Here is a 26,082-nt window from a genome sequence, read left to right as displayed (position 1 = left end):
GCAAGAAAAACAAAGTGAAAAAAAATGTTCAATCTGCATCATCAGTTCATCAGTTCTCTCTCTCTCTGGTGGTAGATAGCATTTTTTATAATGTGTCCTTTGGGAATATCTTGGATCATTTTCTTGATCAGAATAGTTGTTCCCTGTTGGTCATTGTTACAATATTTCTGTTATTGTGTATGATATTTGCCTGACTCTACTCCTCTCACTTGGCTTCAGTTCATATAAGTCTTCCCAGATTTTTCTAAAACAATCCACCTCATCATTTTTATATCACAATAGTATTCCATCACAATTATATATCACGACTGATTCAGACATTCCCCTCATAAGTTTTTGGAGGCTAGAAAAAGGTTTCACTTTGACATTTGGTTGGCTTTGCCACTCCAGAATTCAATTTGATGCTTTATTTTAAAGTTGTTTGGAGGAGAATGTTGGGTGCACTCAGCTGCAGTGCTTTCTCTACTCTACCATCTGAGCTCTACCCTATGAATTTCCTCTTTAGCCAAATAGGTCTCTCCAAATCTCACTTTTCTTTTGCTCGATCATTTCTTCTTGTATCAACCAATCAATGAACATATATTAGGTGCCTACTATGTGCTAGACTAGCACAGTAGGTTTGGAATCAGCAAGACCTAATTTTATGAGTTCAAATCTGGCTTCAGATACCAACTAACTAGTCACTCAACTCTGTTTGCCTCAGTTTCCTCATCTGCAAAATGAGCTGGGAAAGGAAATGGCAAATCACTCCAGTATCTTTGCCACCAAAATCCCAAATGGATTTATGAAGAATCAGATGGGACTGAAACAACTGAACAGAAGCAACAGCTTGTGCCAGATACTATATTAAGTGCTAGAGACACAAAAAGAGTAAGACAAAGTCTCTGACCTCAGGAAATTTACAATGTAATGGGAGAGACAACATGTAAACAAACATATATATATATATATGAAATTAAATACCCTCTAAATAGAATATCAAACTTCAAAGATCTTCATATTCTTCTTAGACCAACTTCTTCTGTAAAATATTAGTCCACAAGATCAGACCTACCCATTACTAATTATTCCCTTTGAAATCTTCCAACATATAAAACAAACATCAGATTTTGCTTAACATTTTTTTTAAGACAAGTTCTACGATAAAGTGGTCACTTAATCCCATGGTTTCTATTTCAATAGTTGGGCTCTCCTTACTTGTCAAAATCAGAACCAGAATACTATTCCCCTTTATCATCTCTTCTACCCTAGGTCAGCCTCATTTGTGGCTTTCCCTTCACTGATCCATATTTAAATATTTTCCACCATGTTTTCTACTTGTGAGTTCCTGAATTTTAACATATCTCAAGTTTACTAATCTAGAGCATTATTTTCCCACTCCTTTTGAACAAGGTGGACTCTGCTAGAGCCAATTTGAATCATGAATTTCATCCTACAAAGTCTCTGAGGTCAAAAACTGCCCCTAGTATTGCAATCACTGGTTTACCTTATTACTTGTACTTTGTATATTTGTATATATACCTATCAGACCAAGGTCTATTTTTGTTTTTTCTTCTTTCTTGGGCCCTCACCTCTATATTCTTTGGTTCTCAGTGGTACTAGTAGATCTGTATTATTGGGGGTTTTTCTCTCTGCTTCTTTTACAATTTAAAACCCTATCAGTTTCATAAGTCTTCAGGGAAATGCATTTTTTAAAAATTGGCCCTTGTTATGTGTATCATTAATTATTATTATTATTAATTATCATTAATCATCAAGCCATTGTTCCAATATTTTAATTTGTAGTTGAGATACATAAATTTCATACCTATACAGCATTTTCTTAGTTAACTATTTACTTTCCAAAGCTGTTTTTCTCTTCTAAACTCCTAGTTCTAGTTTTGATGAATATTTCATATTGCTTAATGATGTTTTTCCATGGCATTATTTTGTACCCAAAATTTTGTACTGAAAGTAGATAATGATAACCAGAATCGACAAGTCTTTGGACAACCTCTTTCATATCCAAAATGCCTGCTTCTGGAATACATGTGCTTAACACATATAATGGTAAAATAAAGGCATTGAGAAATTACATTCAATGATTTATTTAGCAATGCATGAACAAATCAGGCTTTTGATTCACACAAGGATTCTGACCATTGTTTTCAAAAGTTATTGTATTATTGAAAGAAGTAGAAAAACAGTATTGTAGGGATTGAGACACCTGGTTTTTTACTAGTAAAGGGGATCCAGAAGTCATTGAGGTAACAGGGAAGTAGCAGAGTAATCCTGTGAGTTTCTCAAGTCAGATAATTTCCAAGAAGTTGAAACCAAAATGGTGGATAAAGGCAAAATGGAGTCACTAATTCTATTTTAATGTAATAACATGTTCAAACAAAAATATGTGGTTAAAATAATGAACTTTTCCTCATGAAGCTCTTTCAAGATGTCAAGCCTTGTCAGTTATTTCTTCTACTCCACAAGCAATATACAAATCTTAAAATGAGGCAGGTCCCATGGGAGAAAGGATGCATAGAAAAAAGCTTTCTCATTTCAATCTATGTCATTATAATATAACAAGAATATATTTTTTTAAAATCCTAATGCAATTTTTTACCTCCAAATGAGTGTCAATTCCTTCTTAGTGGTCACTATGGGAGGTTAAAAACAATGATTTCAAAATTCTACTATTGTTCCATTTTAGAAGCTCCTCCTTTATAATTGCTTTCATAGCCAACTTAGAAACCAAAGAAGAAAGGCATTCCCAATATTTGTGTATCACACTTTACATGTCTGAGCTTTCTAATGTCTATGGTATGCCCCATCTACAACAAATTTATCTTGTAATTATCTTGAATATATTTCATATATAAGTATTAATGTATTTCTAACCCCAGTGCCTACCATAGTGCCTTATGATTAATAAATGTTTATTAATTGATGACCAAGATATGGATAAAAACACCCACAGGTGTCCACCTAAGGCAAGTACATATGAAATTATAAGTTAGAAGGGAGAACCCACATGCTAGCTGTTATGTATAAAATGTTCTGTGGTTTACAAAATGATTTTACATACATTATTCATATGATCTAATTCAGTTCCTTCATTTTTTAGACAAAGAAATTCACCATGTGCTCACTCCTTACCTTCCGTACTGAACCTATTTTATTTCCAGCTCTTTAGTGATTTTTTAAGTTAAGATGAAAAAAACAATTTTTTTCAAAAACCCAACGCAAACTGCCTCCTGTTTAGCATATGAAATTTTTTCAGTGTGCTATATTGCTCTCCTTCTAGAAGCTGTACAGAAAAGAAATCAAGCCACCTTTTAAACCAGCAGTGGGCAGACCTGAAGATACATTTCATTTTGATCCTGAGTTCACATCCAGGACCCCTACAGGTTAGTGTGGGAAGCACAAAGGGGAAGAATCAGCCGTTCCTGCCAATGACATATTTTTCCAATATTGCCTAACAGCTAGGAGGCAGACATCTAGGAGCCAGAGAACCACATGAATAAACTATGTTTAATAGAAAACTATCATCATTGTTTGTTGCCTTTCCTTATTAACTAGACTTAAAGCTATGGATGTAAGTGATACAGTGATTATCAATTCTCCAGGGGCTGGATATACATTTTGGATACTGTCCAGATCGCATGGATTTTTCTCTCTCTGTGTTTTGCCTGTTATACCTTGGCACTATCTCCTCCACAGAGGAAAAAAATAATAGAAACCAAAAATCAATTTTGCTACCTCTCAGTAATGTTGCAGCAAGAGTTAGTTAGAAGGTTGAAACTGTTGTTAAAAATAGAGATTTGTGAATTTAACCAGTCTATAAACAAATAATATTCTTATTTGAAAAACAGCATCCTTTCTATTTAGATATTGTAGACTAGTCCAAAAAGTCAAATCAACAAGTTTTTTATTAAGCAAAAGAAAATCAAACGGTGTATATAAAGAGAGAGATAGATTCCTGTCAACTCCTTGGAAACATAAAAAAAATATTCTTTATAATATAGGATGATTCTCTGAAAAGAAAGCAAGGAGCCTAGAAATATGAGGGAAACTTTTAGGCAATGTAAAACAAAAAAATAATCAATGAATTTGAATTTTTTTTATTTTAAAAAAAGTTTTAGAATGAGTCAATATCTAAGATTTCAGGTAGTTAATGCCAATATTGACCTGTGTATTCTGGGTAGATTACTCATTCACTCCATGAACCTTTTGATATGATTTGAGAATTCAAACTTATTTTTAATAGTAAATTATTAAATATTAATGTGTTATAGAAATATTAGTATACTTATATGGGGAAAAAGGAAAATTATAGAATGTGTCTCAAAAAAAAGAGCCCAACTGTCAGTGGCCTTCTCTATATTTCCATGCTTTTATGCTGACTGTCCCCTCCACTAAGAATGTGCTTTCTCCTGTCCCCTGTCTTCTGGAAATGCTGGTTTCTGTTATGACTAAACGCAAGTACAAATTCTCCGTGAAGCCTTTCCTGGTTTCCCACCTGCCTGCCCACCCCCACCAGCTGCCAAGACACATGTTCCTATAGCACCACGTATTTATTTTGTACATATTCTGCATACAATAGTGTGTATGTTTTGTTTCCTCCATTAGAATGTTGAAGACAGAGATTGATTGTTTCACCAGTATCCTTGTATCCCTAGCACTTAACACAGCACTCTAAATGGCAGCACTCAATAAATGTTTCTGGGTAAATTGATTGATGTTAGTATTTTAATTTTTCTAAAGTGTGATTTCTTTTCCAGTATCGTTGATTGCTGATTTGCTTCTCATAAAATGTCTTCTTTTTTTCTCTAGAGGTTCTTAATGGCCCTTCCTAGGATTATTTTATTACATCACAGAATTTATCTGTAAAAAGATGGACTTTGCAATGCTAAAGGAACGAATATCTCTGCTTTTAGAAATTGAGCTATTTTCATAAGTTTGGAAGGTCCTGTGTTAGATTTGGGCAGGAGGTGTAGATTAAAGGTAGCAGCAGTAATACTCTTTTTAAAAAGTATGTAAGTCACTCTGGTCTCAGACACTTAACACTTACTGGCTGTGTGCCCCTGGGTGAGTCACTTAACCCCAACTGCCTCAGCCAAAAAAAAAAAAAAAAGAAGAAGGAAAAGCAATTTGTATCTGACTTTAGGATGTATAATGTAATTTTCTTGTAATAAGTTTGTACTCATTTTTATTTTGTACAAGTGTAAATACTGCAATTATTTTATATATTCTGAGCACATATCTGTTTCTCTAGATTCTAGATCATACCAAGTGGCAAAGGGAAACCAATTCAAAATTAAAAATTCATCACATTAATCTATAAAAACAGATAATACTCAAGTGGATAATCAAGGCTTGAATGTACTCAGTTTTAATTTTTCAAGTTTTAATTTTAAACTTTTTTCTCTATGTTCCATAATATGGTGTAATACCAAAGAATTATTCTCCCACAGATCTTTACCAAATCTAATCACATCATCCATCATGTAGTTATCATTTAAAGAGTATTCAGACTTGAATTATTTCAATTTTTCCTAAAAGTTGCTCCATATTTTAGTTGTTTGCCATTATTTCTTCAATAATTTCTCCTGATGCATAGATGGTGAAGTAAAAGTCCCAGTTTAGCCAGTTCATATGTATGAGGAAAGAAATTGCTGCTTTTATATTTCAATTAATGAGTATATAAAACCTAATAGTGATTTTTTTCCTTTCTCATAATATAAAAGAGACTACTGATCATCTAAAGTACCCAGACCTTAACTTTTCTATGACCTGTGAAAATCAGTGATAGCATTCCCTTCAATAAAATCAGATTTTTAAATCTAGAAATCTCAGGGAGGAAATTAATGCCTGTCATTTGAAGAAGCTGAAAGCAATGATGTATCCACTTGTATTTTTTTCAGTGGTTGCACTTTTCAATGAATTACAAGACAGCTTGGGGAATTTTGAAGAGGCAGCAAGTAATAGGGTGAACTAAAAAGAAAGATGGAGTACAAACAGACTAAATGAAATGGAAACCCATCCATCCAGAGAAGCTTGTATGCAAGCAAGAAAAACAGAGCAATATTTCAAAAAATGTGTTTGTTGTCTTGTGTGTCTTGCACTGAATAATTTTCACATTCCAAAAACTACTCATCCATGCCTTCTGTTTTTTAATTAAGCTTCCATAGTCTGGCAGTTTGGGAGTTTATCCCCACACACTGTCAATTCTCATTATATTAATTCAGCCATTATGTTGGTGTCTATAACTGGACATTCATGAAAAGAGAAACTAAGTGATGATAATACCTTTGTAAATAAATTGGAAAGGATTAAGATTTCCCATTGGTACACATTGCCTTTTTGATATTAGGTTTTAAATTTTTCTTCATTAAAGTCAAAGTCAAAAAATTGGAGATAAGCAAAAATATAAAGTCTTCCAAGAGAAATCTAGTTATTCCTTTTTTGTGTGATCTGATCACTCGTATCCTGAAAAAAATGATTAGATTATATAGCAACATTCATGTTTCTGAATCTAAGCAAATGAAAGGTGCAAGACAACATTCATTATCATCATTTTCTTCCAGTGCTAATTACTTCCTGAAAATATTTTTGTGATATTAGCAACTCATTATTGTTCATAAATCAGTTGTTTTTCTTTCAGCAGAAATCTCACGCAGCATATTTTTTAATTAAAGTAAAAGTAAGAAATTAAAATGTGATTCCTATACTTTATTCCTACAACTCATGCTCTCCATCCTCCTACACAGAAACAGATTCAAAATAAAAGACCTCCTCAGCCTAGGAGCTCAGGAAGATTAAGTGATTTTTCTAAATTCAAGTAGCCAACATGCATCAAAGGGATGACCTGAATTTATATCTTCTTCACTTCATGGACATCGTGTTATATTCATGTTATATTCTGTACTTGACTGCCTCTCGTAATAATATATAAAGTATGCTTTTTACATATTTAGCATATGAATTTATTATAGGCCTCACAATGCAACAATTACATAAATATAACAAATATTAGATCTCCTTATACTATTTGAGCAAGGTATTTCTATAAAAAAAGTTTTTTCCTATATTTTAAGAGAAGAATAGCTTTTACCACATTAGAGTCTGTAAATATCCTTTAACAACTCAAGATTAATTCTTTATGTAACATACAGTTCATTACTGAATTTGTATATTTTATTGTTGGTGTTAGTAGTATTGTTAATGCTATCATCATCTTAATCTCTGTAAGCCTTTCCTCATATATAAGTGGATATAATGCTATCTATTGTAATTCGAAGAGATGTTGTGAGGGTGAAAGAGTATAATGTATACAAACTACCTTCCAAAAATTAAAACACTATATATTCTAATTACAATTATTATCCTTAAAATATTGTAGAAAATGTAATACTTAAAATTCAAGTTACTTTATGAACTAGACAGAACGAGTTTTTCTTATAAAGTTTTCTTTAAATTATATACAATAATAATAAATATAGTAATTTTAATGTACAGCTAGATATAGATCAGCTAATTGGTGCAGTGGATAGAATATCAAACCCAAAATCAGAAAGACTCATCTTGAATTCAAATTCAGCTTCAGACACTTAGCAGTTTGATCATGGATTAGTCAAAGAGTTGGATCAATTGAATAGCAAAATTGCTAGATAAAATAATCTGTGCCTAATAAGCTTCATATTAATAACAATTATGATAGCATTTACATAGCACTTCAAGATTTGCAAAATGTATTATATACATTTTTGATGATTAGTTTTTTATGATTTTATTTAGTCATTTTTAGTCATTTCTGACATTTCATGACCCCTTTTGGCTTTTCTTGGTTAAGATACTGGAATAGTTTGCCATTTTCTTCTCCAGCTTACTTTACAGATGAGAAAACTAAAGCAAACAGGGTTAAGTGACTTGCCAGAGTCACATAGGTGATAAGTGTCTGAGGCTGGATTTGAGGAAGACCCATCTTCCTGACTCCAGGCTCAGCACTCTGTCCACTGTGGTACCTAGCTGCCCATTTATATATGTTATTTCATTTGATTTTATCATGCCATAAGTATAAATGACTTCCATGAAGAACATGCTGATAAATATTTAACTTTCAGCTCTCAGGAGATGGGAAAGTATCCACACGACACACTTTTAAGTCTGCATTATCACCATTTTTTCCATCACTTCATTAGGTCTAGAGAATAAAGGAATCAATTGAACTCTGAATGGTAGCATTTGTCTATTTCTGTGTTGAAAATGCTCACAATGAAAATTTAAGTCAGGGCATTTGGAGCTGGCTCCAACCTAACTCTGCTTTCATGTAATAAGCCAATCATTTTTCCACCCTGAATTCTTCCACACAAAGTATTCATGGGATTCAGCTGACATTTAATCATTTGTCCTATGATTTGGCCATCATATGGCACCAGATCCCCTTTTTATATGCATAATTTCTAATGATATTCATATCTTCATCAGGGGAGATTATTGAGTCATGCCTAAATTGAGGGCTTATGCCTCCAGGATGTGCAAACATTCCCCAGTGAACACATTTCTCTTTTTAGTGAAGTAAGAATAATGAACCCACACTGGAAATCATCTTTGGAATGATACATTTTGAGACAAAAAGAGAAAAGCAGTCTGTAGCAGAGAGGCCTTTGGGGAAACATAGTCCCTGAACTGAGATTGTTTAGGGTTGAAAACAATATAAGGAACTAATTCCTAGCTTCTTGAGTACCAGGATAAGTGAAGTATAGAAGAGTGAAAAAGAGACAAGGAAAGAAATCCTTACTGGGTAGGTTAGTGTTTTTTTTAATATAAATAAAATGGCTTACATTGAAGCTCTAAATTTTCCATTTAAAAGAACTACGGGGATGCAGTTAACCACAGCTGAGACTGGAAATAAACAACAAATGAAGGGCATTAGGCAAGATTTGTCCCACATTTCTTAATTCACAGTCATCTCTCATTTCAAAATTGAAAGATCTAATCAATCCAAGGCAGGTGACTACTAAATACATTTAAAGTTAACTGGATTTTGTTTTTGTTTTGCATTTTACAAGCCCCATCTCCTTCTCACTTCCCTTCCTGCCCCTGCCCTTTTACCATGATTAGCATAAAAAAATTTCTTATCTTATTTATCGTAACTTTGGTTCATCTACAGATTCCCCAGGTGTTCCTCCAAGTGCCAATGCTCATCATCTTTTTAGAGGATTCAGTTTTGTGGCATCCAGCCTGGTCCAAGAGCCTGCTCAGCAAGATCTACACAAAGTCACAGTCCATCCAATTGTGCAGGTAACATCCATTATGATTATGCTTTATTTGTGTTCAATATGGACCAGTGAATGAGGCCCTCAATTCCAATTCACACTGTCTAGTTGCAAAGATAATATCTATAATGACTATATTCTATTTGTGTTTGAAGAGACCCTCACAGGTGAATTGTTCAATATTCAAGACTAGTTAGAATAAGACATCTGGTCCTCCCAAAATAGCACTATTTTACCTACATTTCCCTAATTTACTATGATAAAAGGAGAATTCAATTCAAATCAAGTTAACAAAGAGACTGTTGTCTTTGGGCAGCCTAAGTTAGAGTCATTTGGGGGGATTCAGTTTATGAGGTAGAATTAATGGCCTTTTAATAACGGGGACAGAAGCACCCACGTATATATCTTGTAAATAAAAAAGTATAATAAAAAAAAGAACAGGGACAGAAGCAAAAAAAAATATGCTGTTTACAATTTTAGCAAAATCAGACCTCAGGATCACATCTCTTAACTAGCATCACACAGGAAAAATCTTGCAAACTGGCTCCAGGAAACAAAAATTTTCAGAAAATAGAAAAAAGTGGCTTTCCTTTCCACTGTAAATGAGATAAATCCTTTCTCCCAGCCTTCCTCACCGCCCCCAAAAAACCCCCAATTAATAAAAAAGAGACTCATTCTTAGCAAAAGACTAGGGTCCACAAATAGAACAAATTCTTCCATGCCATAGAAGCATTACTCTCCATTGAAAGAAACATTCTGTTTCACTTTTCCTCTTTACTAGGAAAAGTCTTTCAAGGGAGAACTAGAGACAGACAGATTGAAGGCATATGAAAATCCACAAGACCTTACACTGTGACAGCCTCACTTCTGCAGCCACAAAGAGCTCACTCAGGCACGAGTCGGATATGATGGACCCTTTCTTGAGGGGCTTAGAAACTAAATATAGGCTGGAGACCAGGGGAAGAGAACCACATAGGGTCTGCACCATGGGGAAGACAAAGAATAGGAGGGCTCCAGATGTTTCCAGGATTTTGGTTTCTTTGGTTTAGGGTTTTTGCATCGACTATGTATAGCACAACTAAACAATAGTTGTTTTTTTTTTTTAAGTTGTGACTTTGTAAAGGCAATAATCAGGCAAACTTGGGAAAGTAACTACAATATCCAAGAAAGCTCACCCTATGCAGGCAGTTCTGATATAGCTCTGATACCTGGCTAAATCCACCAACAAAGAGTTGTTTTTTTTCCCCCAAAAAAAATCAGAAACAAGAGGCTTCACAAAAGCAAATTGTTGTTGGAATCTTACCTCATTATGAAGAGCACTATGATGGCCAGTCCCCGAAGGCTCAGAGAACTAGATCTAGCTCTGACATGGGTCATGTTATTTGATGGGTGAAGGGAGGAGATAAGAATTATAAAACCCTATTTAATATGAATCACCCCCAGTCCAACAATCACCAGTCTCAGGACTATTTGAGCTTTTCTGTGAGGAGGTGAGAGCCCAGACTAACCACATTCCTGCTTTACCAGGATCTCACTCAAGGAGAAGGCTTTGAAATCCAGGATGGCATTCCATGTGCCAAATATTCTGTCATATAGTAGGAAGATGGCCTTGAATATGCTTTTCTAGAAATTATTTGATTTTGTTTTTATAAGGAGATTTCCACATCGTAAGTGTAACCATATCATAACAAGCTAAAGTTATTAATAGATAGAAACCAAATTAAAGATATCTTCAACGATTTTTACATTGGAAAAGAGATTTATATTAAGAGATTAGAATCCCCTGAAATTACATTCTAGTTATGTAAAATGTCCACTTGGCATATGTGAATATTTGGCATTACATACTTCATTTTATACAATGGCACAATAAAATGTGGCTTGGAATGATGGAGTCTGATTTCTAATCAGATGCTAACTTTAAACATCAGTATGATAGATTTCCCACTCTTTATTCATAATATTGATGATGATGATAGCTAACATGTATATAATATCTTAGAGTTTCTAAAGAACTTTATAAATGCTTTATTTCATCTTTATACAACTCTGAAAAGTAGATGTTATTGTTGTCCCCATTTTATAGATGAGGAAATTGAGTTAAAAAGAGGTTGAGTAATTTGCCTACAGTTTACATAGCTAGTGTTTGAAGTTGGATTTGAATTCAGTTCTAAACTCCAGCTTCATTGTTCTATCCTTTGAACCACCTAGATGGGTATATACATGGATGTATTTTCTTTTTTTTTTAATAACTTTTTATTGACAGAATCCATGCCAGGGTTACATGGATGTATTTTCAAAATTCTTATTATCTCAGCCTTTTGAGGAGAATATGACCAACAGAGACATCATGACATGACAGAAAGGGATATTAAGCTGGGAGTCAAATTACCTGGGTCATTGTTATTAATGCTTGCACAGGGCAATTGACCTTCAAGGGCCTCCATTTCTCACCTATAAGATGACAGCATAAGTCTAATTGGCCTTTAAACTCCTTTCAGTGCTTCAAAAGTTTTATGATTTCATCATTATGGCTTTTCTGCCCACAAGCTCAAACAGCAAGCTTTCTTCTCCTTCTTTTGTAGTTTTCTTAAAAACCTTAATTTAAAAGGCCAAGGTCACTACTATACTCTGGGCCATCTCCAATCATCTTGACTCTCATCTTGCCAGTGGATTTTTATGATTCGGAGAGAGAAAGTGAGCTATGACTGTGTAGCTGTACCTCATTTAAATCCAACTTAGAGGCAAGTCAAGACATAACCTTATGTCGTCATTGGTCCTCTTCAAGAATGAAGGATTACCAACAAAGTCCAGCAGCAAGAGAGGCAAAGAGAAATTCCATTCAAAATGATCATGGACAATGTAAAATGCTTGGGAGTCCACCTGTCAAGACAACCCCAGGAATTACATGAACACAATTATGAAATACTTTTTACACAAATAAAGTCAGATTTAAACAATTGCAAAAATATTCATTGCCCATGGGAAAGGCAAGTTAATGTAATAAAAAACAATTCTACCTAAATTAGTCTATTTATTCAGCACCATACCAATAAAACTGTTAAAATATTATTTTATAGCGCTAAAAAGAATAATAACAAAATTCATCTGGAAAAAAAAGTTGGATCAGTGCAATATATAAGGTACAGATTACATTATAGTAAATGATCACAGTAATCTAGTATGTGATAAATCCAAAGTTCCAAGCTTTTGGAACAAAAACTCATTACTTCACAATAACTGCTGGGAAGACTGGAAGAACAGTATAACAGAAATTAGTACGGATCAATATCTCACACCAAATACTCTGAGAAGTGAAAATAGATGCACAATTTACACATAAAGAGTGATACCATAAGCAAATGAAGAGAGCATGGAATAACTTATCTATCAGAGTTATTGATAAGGGAAGAATTTAGAACCAGAAAAGATATTTAAACATTGCAAAATGTAAAATAGATAATCCTAATTATATAAAATAAAAAAGTTTTTGAACAAACAAAACCAATGAGATCAAAATTATAAGGAAAGCAGCAAACTGAAAGATTTTTTGTTGCAACAAGTAATACTGATAAAGGCCTCATTTTTCAAATAATATAGAGTTAAATATATATATATTTATAAAATTTTGATTTATACATTTACAAAAATTTGCAAAAAAAATACAAGTCATGCCCTATTTGAAAGTGGTCAAAGGATATGAACAGGCAGTTTTCAGATGGAAATCAAAATTACCTATGGTTATGTGAAAAAATGCTCTAAATCACTACTGATCAGAGAAATGCAAATGAAAACAACTTTGAAATTGATTAAAAAAAAAAAAAAGGAAAATGTTGGATGTTGGAAGGAATATGGGAAAACTGGGACACTAAGGCACTATTGGTGAAGTTGTAAACTAATCCAACCATTCTGGAAAGCAATTTGGAACTCTGTCCAAAGGGCTATAAAACTGTGCTTACCCTTTGATTCAACAGTACCACTGCTAGTTCTATATCCCAAAGATATCCAAAAAGGGGAAGTGCCTACTTGTATGAAAATATTTAAAGCAACTCTTTAACTCTTTTTTGGTGGCTAAGAATTAGAAATCAAAGTCATACCCATCAATTGGGGAATGACTAAACAAATTTGTTTATTTGTTTGTTGTATCCAACATGTGATATGGAATTGTAAAGGGAATATTATTGTGCTATAAGAAATGATAAGCAGGATGATTTCAGAAAAATCTGGAAAGATATACATGAACTGATGAATAAGGAATGAAAAACCAAGAGAGTATTATATACATTAATAGCAGCATTATTCAGTGAAAAAAAAGGTGATGACTTAACTATTCTAAGCAATTCAATGATCCAAGAAAATCCTAAAGGATTATTGATGAGGCATACTATTTGCCTCCAGGAAAAATACTGATGTTGATTGAATACAAATTGAAGTAGGCTATTATTTTCTTTTTTCTTTTTTTTTCTTTGATTTGAGTCTTCTTATACAAAACTATTAACATGGAAATGTTTTACATAATTGTACATGTATAACTATATGTTATTGTTTAACATCTCAGGAAGAATGGGAAGTAGAAAGGAAGGGAGACGTAGAATTTGAAACTCAAAACTTTAAATTAAAATGTTAAAAATTGGAGAGAGAGAAACAATGAAGGACAAACACCAACAACAATCCTAAATTGTCATGAACAAAAAATAGTAATTCATCACTTGGCAGTTTGTGATTCTCTACCCCATTTTCTGGAACTCTGGAACTCATAGAATCAGAATGGGACTCCCACAAACTTTTTTTTTTTAATTTGGGCTCATTTAATGGATTGTTGTGGAGTGTGGGGAGATGGCCGACATTGTGATTTCCTTTGTTTAACTTTGGCTGATCCTTAAACAACAGATTCATATTCTATCACTAGTCCTATAATCATTTCTTTTCTAGTACAAAAAGACCTATCATAGCTTATGCTCCATTGCCAGATTTTTAAATAATCCAATTCTATGAAGAGACATCATTGTAAAATTTAGGTCCTTTCTTATTCACTGAGTCTAAAATTTCCGTTTTCGTTTCATGAAAATTAATTCTAACACTTCCCTTTTATTGTTCCCATTCCACAGCAGTTACACGGGAACAATATTCACTTTACAGATGGCTATGAGATCAAAGAGGACATAGGAGTAGGCTCATATTCGGTGTGCAAGAGATGTGTGCATAAAGCTACTGATACCGAGTATGCTGTGAAGGTAAGAAATTCTCTCACCAAGAATGTTGGAATTGAGCAAAAAAAATGCATATGTCAATTACCCTTTTGCAGTAGCAGCATCTTTTATTAACACATTTGAAAAATGAACTTAAATTTTGTTTGCATTTAGTCTTACCCAGAAACTTCATAATCTTGTTGTCAGGAGAGCATTTTCAGAAACTATAACATGCTGTGCTGTTGTAATGTGATCTATTATTTGTGTTATGATGACAAATACTAAACTCCATTTTTATACAGATTAACTTATTCCAATTTAGGTTGTTGCAAAATATTGTGCAATCTACCGCTCCTGCTGTTTGTTAGACATTTATTAGACTTTTTCATCATACCCACACATACAGGCAGCATTCACCATCAGTGACCTCAGATAGATCATTATAAACCTATATTAAATTCTTGTTTTCTTCATGAGGGGAGCTAGGAGAAGGGGAGTGGGAATGAATTTGATACTCAAATGTTTTATATCAATATGCAATTTATCAACATATATAAAATGCCTATTGTGTTCTTGGCATTGTAGGAGGCCGTGGGGACACTAAGACAATAGGAAGACACTTGCTTTCCTGAAGCTAGCAAAGTGGGAAGGGGATGGTGGAAGGGTAGAAAATGAATTAACTATTTATTAAACACCTCTTTTTTTTTTTAACCAAGCACTGTGCTAAGCATTTTATAAGCATTTTCTATTTGACTCCCCATCCCTTTCCACTAGTGAGGTAGACTTATTATCATCTTAGTTTAATAGCTGAGGAAACTAAGAGAGAGGTTAAATGCCTTGCTAAGGATCACATGGCTAGTAAGTATCTGAAGAGGGATTTGAATTCAGATCTTTATGCAGGTCCATTTCTCTATATTTTATTCCAGGGCTTCTTAAGCTTTTTCTAGTTGTAACCCCGGTTATAGAGGTATATAAATCAAACATTTACTGATTATGCATCATAAAGAAATTTATTTTAAAACAATTCTTTGGTATATATATAGTTTTTACTATTAATTAATTAATTTACTATTAATAATAAAAATAATAAAAGCAAATTTGCATACTAATAAGATGTGCTTTTTACCATTACATATTACATTACATAAATATAATTACTATTACTATTACATACATATTACAATAATTACATTATTACATAAAAATTAAATCTCGGTGGAATATTTGATATCTTTTACAGTCGCCAAATTTTTCATGACTCCCACATTCAATTACTTGACCCCATATGGGATCTCAATCCACAATTTAAGAAGCTTTACTCTGTGCCTTCTAATTGCAATGGGTTTGGAGCCAGAAGTCTTGATTCAGGTCCTATCTTTTTCCACTTTCTCCTTGGGTGACTTTAGACAAATTATTTCACTTCAGTGGTCTCAATTTTGTGATCTGTAAAATAGAGATTGACAAAATAATCTGAATTCCCTTCCAATTCTGAACTTATGAAACTCTACATCTTTCTATGGAGAAGAATCAATGTGTACAAAGATAAATAAAAATAAAAACATGTGTGTATGCATATATTACACACACACATATGTGTATGTATATATATTTGTTATATTCATGAGGATGACAGATAGCATGGCATTGTAGACAAAAACTTTCGGCAGAAAGACTTGGATTTAAATCCTACCTCTAAGACATATCGTTGTATATGACCATATTCAAATCAAATAACCACTCAGTGCCTCAAGCAACTTTTTAAGACTAAAAATTACATAGCAATTGGAACTATGTTTTGGTAGAGAAACTTCCCCAGTAAAATCATAGGTAGAGACAAACACACTCACAAACATATACCCACACATGCACATAAGTACAGATAGCTGAGGAGCCCAGAAGAGCTGGGTTTGAGCCCTGCTTTTAAGACTTCATCTGAGTGTCATTTAACCTTTCAGGGCAACCATGCAATTCTCGGTGATGGTAAGTTGCAGAAAAGACATCATTTTTGCATTGGTAAAGGAAATTTCCTCACATGGCTTATGTTCCTTAAATAAATGAAATTATAGGCCTGGGCCAAAATATATAATCACATCTATATACATACCTGGCTTAAATTCCTTAAGCAAAGAAATTACAGGTCTGAGCCAAATTATGTAATCATATCTACATACAGAGCAAAAACTTTGTGATCCAGGATTTTAGAGGAAACAAATCATATTTACTAACCCCAAACTAGCTAATGCTGCTGCAAATGACCTCCCCTATAAATCCTCTCTAATCTCCCTCCTAAAACTATTAGGCAAATGACATTCTACCAGTGAGGGGTCCTCAAACTTTTTAAACAAGGGGCCAGTTCACTGTCCCTCAGACTGTTGGAGGGCCGGACTATAATAAAAACCAAAACTTTGTTTTGTGGGTCTTTAAATAAAGAAACTTCATAGCCCTGAGTGAGGGGGATAAACATCCTCAGCTGCCGCATCTGGCCCGTGGGCCGTAGTTTGAGGACCCCTGTATCTACCTCAACATTGCATGCAAAAGCTCAGAGAAGTTGGAATTTTGCTGACTTACACACCCTCATGCTCCAAAAAACAGGGAAACCTCACCGATAGCTCAATTTTGTTGGCAATGGATTCATGCTACTTGGTGTTAATCTTAGCAAAAGATAATAACTTGAAGATTTGTGCTTCTGGTATCTGAGATACAGAATTTATTCTTTGGTAAAATTCAAGACACCAGATTTGCTGTATATAAATGGATCATCATTTTTATATATTGAAGTTTAAACCTTCCCTTTACTCCCCCTCCAAAAAAAAAAAAACCCTAAGAAAAGGTGTTTTTCATAAATTAAATGCATAATAGCATATTGTACCCAGCTGTAAAATGCAGTAGTCTTGATGAATGGCTTAAAACCAATTCTTTATCATCAATCTGTAATTCATTAGACAGTAAGACATTTGGATAATGAAGGGCAAGATCACATCTATACATTTGTATAATACTTGATAATACTGTGTTGGTTTCTGTAAAGAACATTTTGAAAGAAAATGGTACTTTTCTGATGAGTAGTGAAAGTAGCAGTAGAAAAAATCTATTTTGATTATGTTTTTTAAAAAACATGCAAAAGATAACTGCTGAGAAATTGTTCCTAATCAGGGAACTCTCATAGTCATTTATTGAAAACAAAGATAAATAAAACCTATGCAAGTAGACAAATCCTAAAATAGTAAGCAAACTCATTTGAGACACCCACCCTGCATTCCTCACACTATTGAAACACTCAGCTATGGCAGGAAAGACACAAGCCAGAGACAAAAACCCTGTTGATTTAATTTGGAACAGGAGTTTATGACTTCTTGCCCCATTTATCTTGATTTGCTCAATCAATAAAGAATGTGTTTAAATAAAGGGAAATATAAATTTGTGAGTTCACCCACTGGATTTATAAGTAATGCCTGTCTGAGATCTTGAACATATTAGGAAAGGTTAAAAGAGGGAGATGTACAGTGATTTAAGGGACCAGAACAAATTGGTTTCTTTGCAATGGCTATGAATGTTACTGCAGTGTCAGGACATCCACCAGGAGAGTTCCCAGCAAAGAAAAAGCAGGTCATATTGTTAAATAACTGCCTATGCAGCATTAACATAAGGCAGGTATGGGAGTGAATGTGGCAAGTACGGGGTAATTGGAATAGAGAGTTAGAAAAGAGAATTTTGGCTTTTTTGCAGCAGTTTGGCACATTGCTTCTCTGGAATGTGCAGGAGATGCTAGGGCTGAGACTGGCCATTCTCCCTGAGTCCTCTGAAGGTGTTCTTGTTATGTAAGCAAAAATTACCTTTAAAAAAAAGATTGATTTATATACAAAAATAGATGCCTGGTATACAAAACAGAACCCTAGACATCTTCCCCCAATTTCCCCCTTTCCCAAATATTAGCATTTTCCTCCCAAAACTTTTTCATTCTGCAAAAACAGTATAATTTATAGTATATACAGATTTCTTACTATACAGTATATAATATCTATACATATTGTATATATGCATATCTTACCTATTAGAATGTAAATTCCTTGAGGACAAGGGACTGTTTCCCTTTTGTCTTTATATCTATAGTGCCTAACATAGTAACTTGCATATAGTAGCTTAATAAATATTGATTGATTCACTGATTGGTTCTCCTATGACTAGACTAATCGGTTCCTTTTAGTGAAGGTATTAAGTCCTCCATTTTTCACAAATGTATTTATGGGTCACTGTGAATCCAATCTGAATACAATAAAGCATCTATTTAATAGGTTCCATCTGAATCCAATAAAGCATCAATTTATGAGCTCCCAAATACCTGGTTGGGATTAACTGCTATGATGCTGATTTATGGGCATGAAATAGATAGGTTTTAGAATGGATTTCTAAATTGAGATCTAGAAATTTGATAATTAATTTTATTTCAATTAGCAATGGTTAAAAAAAAAAAAAACACTATCTAATCCCTTCCCCTCCCCATACTACCTGCATTTCTTTATTTAAAGCTTTGTAGATTACTAGGCAAAAATGAGTTAGGAAGTATAAAGCTAGCCACTCCCTTTCAAAAATCACAATGGATTATGAGTCATTGTCTGCACGACTCTTGAATTAATGAAGTCTGCATAAGAGAATCTATGTTCAAAGGCCAGAGATTGTTCAGTAAGACAGTGATCATTGCACAACATTCCCTCTCTAACCTAAAGCTATTTCAGAGGCACCTTAAAAAGCAAGCAGAAAACTGTGGATATTGGAATGAATGACACTCAATTTGGTGCTTCATTTATCTGAGGGTTGATGCATGTGGTTGGGTTTCTCTTAAAGATGCATTAGCTGCCAGGAGTGCTGTGACCAAGTGCTCGTTATTCAGTATGAGTTGTTGTATAAATTGCACCATGATTCTTTTTAGCATTTAACATTTCTAAAGCAATGAATATTTGTGATCACTGAGTCTCTGCTTAATAACAACAAATACATACATACATGTATATGAAGCAAATTACAAATGTTATAAATATAATATATGATATTTAATATGAATCTAATAAAGCACAGATTCCCAAATAACTGGATGGGTAATTACATACACACACACACACACACACACACACATACACATACACACACAGAGTAGGGCTCTTTCACTGAGAAAATAGCTTCAAACCTCTACTTCCAATTGCCTGTTAAAAATCTTCACCTAAAATGGTACCTCTCCCAATGAAGATCTACAAACATTCTTAAATTTATACACTTATTGTCTAGGGGAAATGAGAGATAAAGGACAGATAGGTGACAAGGTAATAGAATGCCAGTCCTGGAGTCAGAAAAATTCATCTTCCCAACTTAAAATCTAGCCTCAAACACCTACATGAGCTTGGACAGTTTCCTCATTTGTGAAATGATCTGGAGAAGGAAATGGCAAACCTCTGTAGTATCTTTGCCAAAAACACCCCAAATGGAGTTATGAAAAATTGATTGTTGCTGAAACAATTCAACAACAAATGAGAGGTAAAGTAAAATCATAAATCTAGACATCTTTTAAAAAAACCAAGGCAATAAAAGTATTACTGACTGTGGTTATGATTTAAAAAGTTTAAAACCTTTCTACATGGTTCTACATGGTTAAAAACTGAATAGCGTATCATTACTTGTCAAGCAGAACCAGGATGAATTTGTAGTGTAGTCACAGGTACTAAGGAATAACATTCCAGTCTAATGGAATACCATTTGGGTACTAGAAGTAATCAGGGGACCTACCAGCACAGTAACTGCTAACAGATTACACTGGGCTGTTTGTTTAAGCATAAGGTTTATACAGAAACATGTTCTTTTTGACCATTTAGTCTCCCCTGGGTTCCAGTTCTCCTGTACCATGCAATATATATTGGCAAGTATGTTTCCATGTGTTTAATCTATATTGGATTGCTGTTTAGGGGAAGGATGGGAAAAAAGGAGAAAAATCCGAACACAAGGTTTTGCAAAGATGAATGTTAAAAACTATCTTTGCATGTATTTGGAAAAATAAAATACTATTTTTAAAAAAGCATGTTGCCAGTACTTTAATCAAAATTGAAATGTATAAGTCCACTTAAGAATAATGACCTTCAGCTGGATGGCTCAAGGTATAAATGTGAAATTTACTTATGTGATAAGTAAAAAGAGTCAGCCCAAAATAATCCATTTGGGAAGGGAGGAAAATGATTAATAGAAATCAAATAATTGTGACAAGAGAATCAAATACTGAATTAAAAACATGTTATGGGAAAATGAACATTTCTAGATAAACCACATAATTCAATGGTGAATAACAGTTTCTATCAGAAAAACATCAACCTTTCTAGCTATATTGACCAGATCCTCTGGCTAGCTTATGATGACATTTTTAACATATCAAAAACATATTCTCAATAATGTAGTTAACTTATTATAAATATATTGTGTATTATGTTATCATACACAGGTCCTAAAATAAATGAGACCAACTTTGTAATAGTAATGTCTAAGCAATGGCTCTTGGAATTGCCCCCATACCAAAATTAACTCCCCCCAAGTTGATCTTTGAAAATTTGATTGGTTTTAAAGTCACAATTGAATTACCTTTCACCCAAACTTTATTGTCTTCCTTATCCTAATTCCAAGTTTGCCTCTATATGGTTAATCTCTTCCATTTTGCCTAAAATATAAATTCTAAGTGAAAAAAATATTATTTTCTTTTAAAACATGTTTTTTATCCATTGTCAAAAACATTATTTGAACATCAGCATATGAGGTGTCACAGAGTTTCAGGTCTGGAACTCATCTTCTGAGTTCAAATCTGATCTGAGACACTAATTAGTGGTATTACCCTAGGTAAGTCACTTAACCCTGTTTGCCTAAATTTCCTCATCTATATAATGAGCTGGAGAAGGAAATGGCAAACCATCCCAGTATCTTTGCCAAGAAAACCCTAAATGCAGTGACAAAGAGTTAGGCGTGACTGAAATGAAACAACAGTAATCATATTCTAGGATCAAGAACAATTTCATTGAGATATAACAGTCTAATACAAAAATCTGATTCAACTATTTTTATTTACATAAGCAAATTCAAATGACTTATGAAAGGAAAGTAAATTTTACAATAAGTTAAAATTGCATGGCACATCACTCTATAGGCTAAAATTAATAAGCAATAATGTCACTCATGTCAAATAAGGCTAGGAGTTCTTTAGTTCTAAAAGTGATAAGAATTAATTTTGATGAAAAAGGGAAGGGCACTATATTGGGGAAAAAAGATAAAACTATTATCCCATTAAAGATATAGAAAACTCTCTTGTATCAAAGTTTACTGTTGAGGAATTATCTGATATATCTAGGGCTTAATATATATAGCCAAGCTTATTTCTTAGGTAGTATCATTTTATATGAGTGAATTGTTAGCACTAAACTGAAAAACATTTAGTTCTTTAGTGAGTAATATCTGAAGTACTATAGCCAAATTTCAGAGTGGACTCTCCAATATCTCACTTTTTCTCAAGTTGTCTCTAATTGGAAACTGGGGGGAAAGAGAGCCTTTGATAAAAATCTACAGTCATTATTTAATGCCATGCTAATAACTAGACTTAATTTATCAAGAGAACTCATTTCTCTTGATTTGTCCCTATACATCAGTACAAAAGGGGAGAGAGAATAAGCATTTAGATAATACCTACTATGTGCTAGGAGCTGTGCTAGCACTTTTTACAAATATTAACTCCTTCAAATGCTCAGAACAACCCTGGGGATGCTATTATCCCCATTTTATAGTTTAAGAAACCAAGACATACGGAGGTTAAGTAACGAATAGTCCCAAAATGAGTAAGAATCTAAAATTTGACCCAAGCTTTCATGGGTCCAGGCTTTCTCAATGCACCTGAAATAGCAAAGGCAAGATAAGAAATGTACCTAGTAACCTGTAGAGATGAGAACAAAAGTATCCAGCTTTAAATATAATTTATAGCCTGTTTATTTAGCATTCAGCCTTACTTAAACCTTTAATACTTCATCTGCTGACTAGATTTTATAGCAGTCATACGGTCACACCTAACAGACAAAAGCCATAAAGGCAAAGCTGTAAATCTAAAAGACAGTGTTATGTGGCCATTAAGAAGAAGAAACACAGTTTGACAGCCTAAATTCAAAGGAACAAAATTCAAGATTCTCTTTTGTTTTACTACGTAAAATAGTTATTTTTGATAAAATGCATCAAAAATGTGTATTTTGCTTCCAAAGTAAAAGAAAATTAAACTATTTTCATAGTTATTTGTTTCAAGAGCAAAACCCAACTTAAAACAACAACAACAAATCCAATACAAGACTAGAGGTTCCATTTTAGAAGAAGCATGATGAAAATTCTATTGGGAAAATGTTCATACCAAATCAGTGCCATTAGTTTGGTGGAAATCTCTATGAAATTTGAATTCAGGGAGACTCCAGTTACTTTACCCTAAGAGCTATGTTTAAGCCACCAAGCTAGAGATGTAATCTTCCCAACATGAAACTTTAGTGGCCCATGTGGTTTTAGCCAAGCTAACCTGGTTTGAGTTCAAAAAAGAGCCTGGTAGTACTAGATTAGGTTCAGCAAAGGCCAGATCTGAGATCATGTGCTGTTCTGATATCAGTGTTTTAAGAATATAAAAACAAGATATTTTTAAGCACAGGAAAAATGCTAAGCAATGAGGGAAAAAAAAAAAAAAAGGATGTGAAGATTGGGAGGTAGATATGTAGAGGAAGTTAAATTAACAATCTGGAGAATAACAGAATCATCCGGAGACATGATCACAGACTAAAAATACCTTCACACTCTCAGTACAAACACAGGGAATTATTCACAGCCTCTGAAGCTAGGACAGCAAGCAATGGATTCAAGATTTTTTTTTCTTACAAAAGAGGGCAAATGTAAGCTAAAAAGCATGGAAGAGTTTTGGCAGTGATTTTGAATGTGGAGCAGACTACTCAGGAAAGGGGTGTGGAAACAAACTTTTCTACACATAGTAAAAGAAAAGTCAGAGAAGACAGGAAAAGTATAGTTATTAATCCTTTGTGACAAAGCAGTGAATCTTGTTCATCTGAATACTTTCTGGTTCTGTAAAATAAAAGAGCATTGAAGGAAATGAATTACACCATAAATGATTCTCCTGAAACATTAATTATTAAGTTGCATTGCCAAATACCTGCTCTTGGGAAGGCATTAGTTTAGTTTAGTTTAGTGGGTATTTAAAATTCCTCAAAGAAGCCAGTAAGAAAGGTTGACTTCCTTTTGATTCCTTATCAGAAAGTGAGCCCACTAATATCTTATCCTAAGCAATTTCCTTTTTGGAAACCTACTATTACAAATTACTTTAGACTTAGTTATAAAGATTGTGAAAAAAAATCATCATACTAATTTCTGCCTTGGAGCAGATGCTCAGCATTAAAAGATTTAAAGTTATTTGTGTAAAATGTTAATAAAACGATTACTTTTTACCCTCATATATAAGTATATTAAGGAACTAAGAAACAATATTTAAAGAAAGCAAAGTTAAAGGACATTGTTCTTTCCAATTAGAAATATTTCTGTGTCTTTATGCTTTGTTCTTTTTATGCATTATTTCTATGTGTAACTTATAAATAGTTTTAATGTGTGCCTTTCAGTTGACAAATATACTTCATTTTTATTATTATTATATAGTATATGAATACTAATGCCCATATTTTTATGCATTTACACTCAAATATACATATATATATGAGTGTCTCAAAAGGAATAGCACATTGTACGTAATAGGTTTTCAATTTCATTTACAATTATCTTTTTTTAATTGTACTATATTATGGAAATAATTGTTTTATTTCACAAATTAAAGATAAAATAAGTTTTTTAAGAAAAAATAAAAGAGAAGGAAATTTTTAGATCAAGTCTAACCCATCCCAGAAGCAGGAATCCTATCTAAAATATATAATTAGTGTTTATCCAACCTTTCCTTGAAGACCTTTAATGAAGAGGACCCACTATCTCCCCCCCCAAAAAAAGCCCATTCTTTAATTGCTCTAATTGTTAAAGAGTCTTTATTTCCAACTAAAACCTTTTTCCTTATAATTTCTTTCCACTGGTACTAGTTTTGCTTTGTGAGTCTAAGTACAAATCAAATCTCTCTGCTACATCATAAAATTTCCAATAATTAAAGATAGTATTCTCTTCCCCCTAGTATCTTCCCCTCTCCATTTTCTTTGATTTCACCATCATGGTCACCCTCCACTAGATATTCTCCCACTTTTCAGTTTCCTTCTAAAAATATTACACTCAGAACTGAACATAATACTCCAGTATTCCAACCAAGCAATGTCTAACATAGTGGACATTTTGATTGCTTGTTCAAGATAGACTACAGCAGGATGCTGCTTCCATTAGTGTAGCCACAAAGCATTAGCTTTGTTGTTGTTGTTGTTGTTGGGAACTATTATACTGTGGACTCCAGTTGAATTAGCTTCTATAAGACTTATAAGTTTTTTTTTTAACAAAATGTATTACCTACCATCCTATAACTGTAAAGCTGATTTTTGAACCCAGTATCGTATTATTCATTTATTCTTTTAAATATCACTTTATTAAATTCATATAGGTTTTTCTATCTGGCAAAACATTTTTGAATCCTGGTTCTGTCATCAGTCTCTCCTAATTTTATGTGTAAAAAATAAAATTGGACCAAGAATAGAGTCCTGTGATACTTCACTAGAGATATTCATCCACATTGGCACTGGTTTGTGGATTAATATGCTTTGGTTCAGGTTCATTTCCAACTAATCCAACTAATAATATACATTACCCCTTCTTCATTTTTCTTATGTCCACAAAGGTATTTTGAGAAACTTTCTTAATTGCTATAATAAAATGTTATAGCTACAAATTCTGCCTATCAAGCGATATCCAAAAAAGAAAGAAATTAAATTAATCTGGAATTATCTTACCAGTAAAACATAAGTTCCTTGAAAGATGGAAGTAATTTTCTTTTATTTTTGTATCCCCAATATGTAGCATAGGATCTTGCAGTGTAGAAACAATAAATCTGTATCCGATGAATGAATAGATAATAAGCTCTGTAAAGACCAGGCCATGTCTCATACTTCTTTGTATTTCTTTCAACATTTAGCATAATATCCCATAAGAAGTAAGCACTCAGTAATTATTAATATACTGGTCATGAATCCAAGAGATGATTTACAATGAGGAAAATTTTGTAATCTTCTAAGATTTTTCTGCTGACATAATTCATCCTATTTACTCATTGAACTTTTTCACTAATCATTGCAATTTATTTTGTTCCTCTTGTTTTTAATTTTAAAAAAAAACATAAGTATGCAAAAGATGAATCACATGTAATGATGCATTCTTCCTATAAGAAAGTCCAACTTCCTGAATCCTTCATCCCACTTCTGGACTTCCTTTTCAATAATATATTTTCTTTTTTTTTTATTTTTATTTAATAATTACTTTATATTGACAGAAACCATGCCAGGGTAAATTTTTTTACAACATTATCCCTTGCACTCGTTTCTGTTCCGATTTTTTCCCCTCCCTCCCTGCACCCCCTCCCCTAGATGGCAAGCAGTCCTTTATATGTTGGA

The 26,082-nt window shown here is 33.3% G+C and overlaps 1 protein-coding gene across 2 annotated transcripts in view; it reads left to right on the top strand.

The window, feature by feature from the left end:
• The window catches only part of RPS6KA2 (ribosomal protein S6 kinase A2), a 525,834-nt gene that overhangs the window by 459,836 nt on the left and 39,916 nt on the right, over positions 1-26,082 (top strand). For both annotated transcript variants that reach the window (XM_051998093.1, XM_051998094.1), the window contains 3 exons: positions 3,281-3,383; positions 9,149-9,279; positions 14,363-14,488. In XM_051998093.1, the coding sequence (XP_051854053.1) occupies positions 3,281-3,383; positions 9,149-9,279; positions 14,363-14,488 (360 nt within the window). The remainder of the gene's footprint in view (positions 1-3,280; positions 3,384-9,148; positions 9,280-14,362; positions 14,489-26,082) is intronic.

This window comes from Antechinus flavipes, chromosome 4, assembly GCF_016432865.1.
Source record: "Antechinus flavipes isolate AdamAnt ecotype Samford, QLD, Australia chromosome 4, AdamAnt_v2, whole genome shotgun sequence".
NCBI classification, from domain to species: domain Eukaryota; kingdom Metazoa; phylum Chordata; class Mammalia; order Dasyuromorphia; family Dasyuridae; genus Antechinus; species Antechinus flavipes.
The sequence above is the reverse complement of the archived record's forward strand: the minus strand, read 5'-3'. Positions and strand labels throughout refer to the sequence as shown.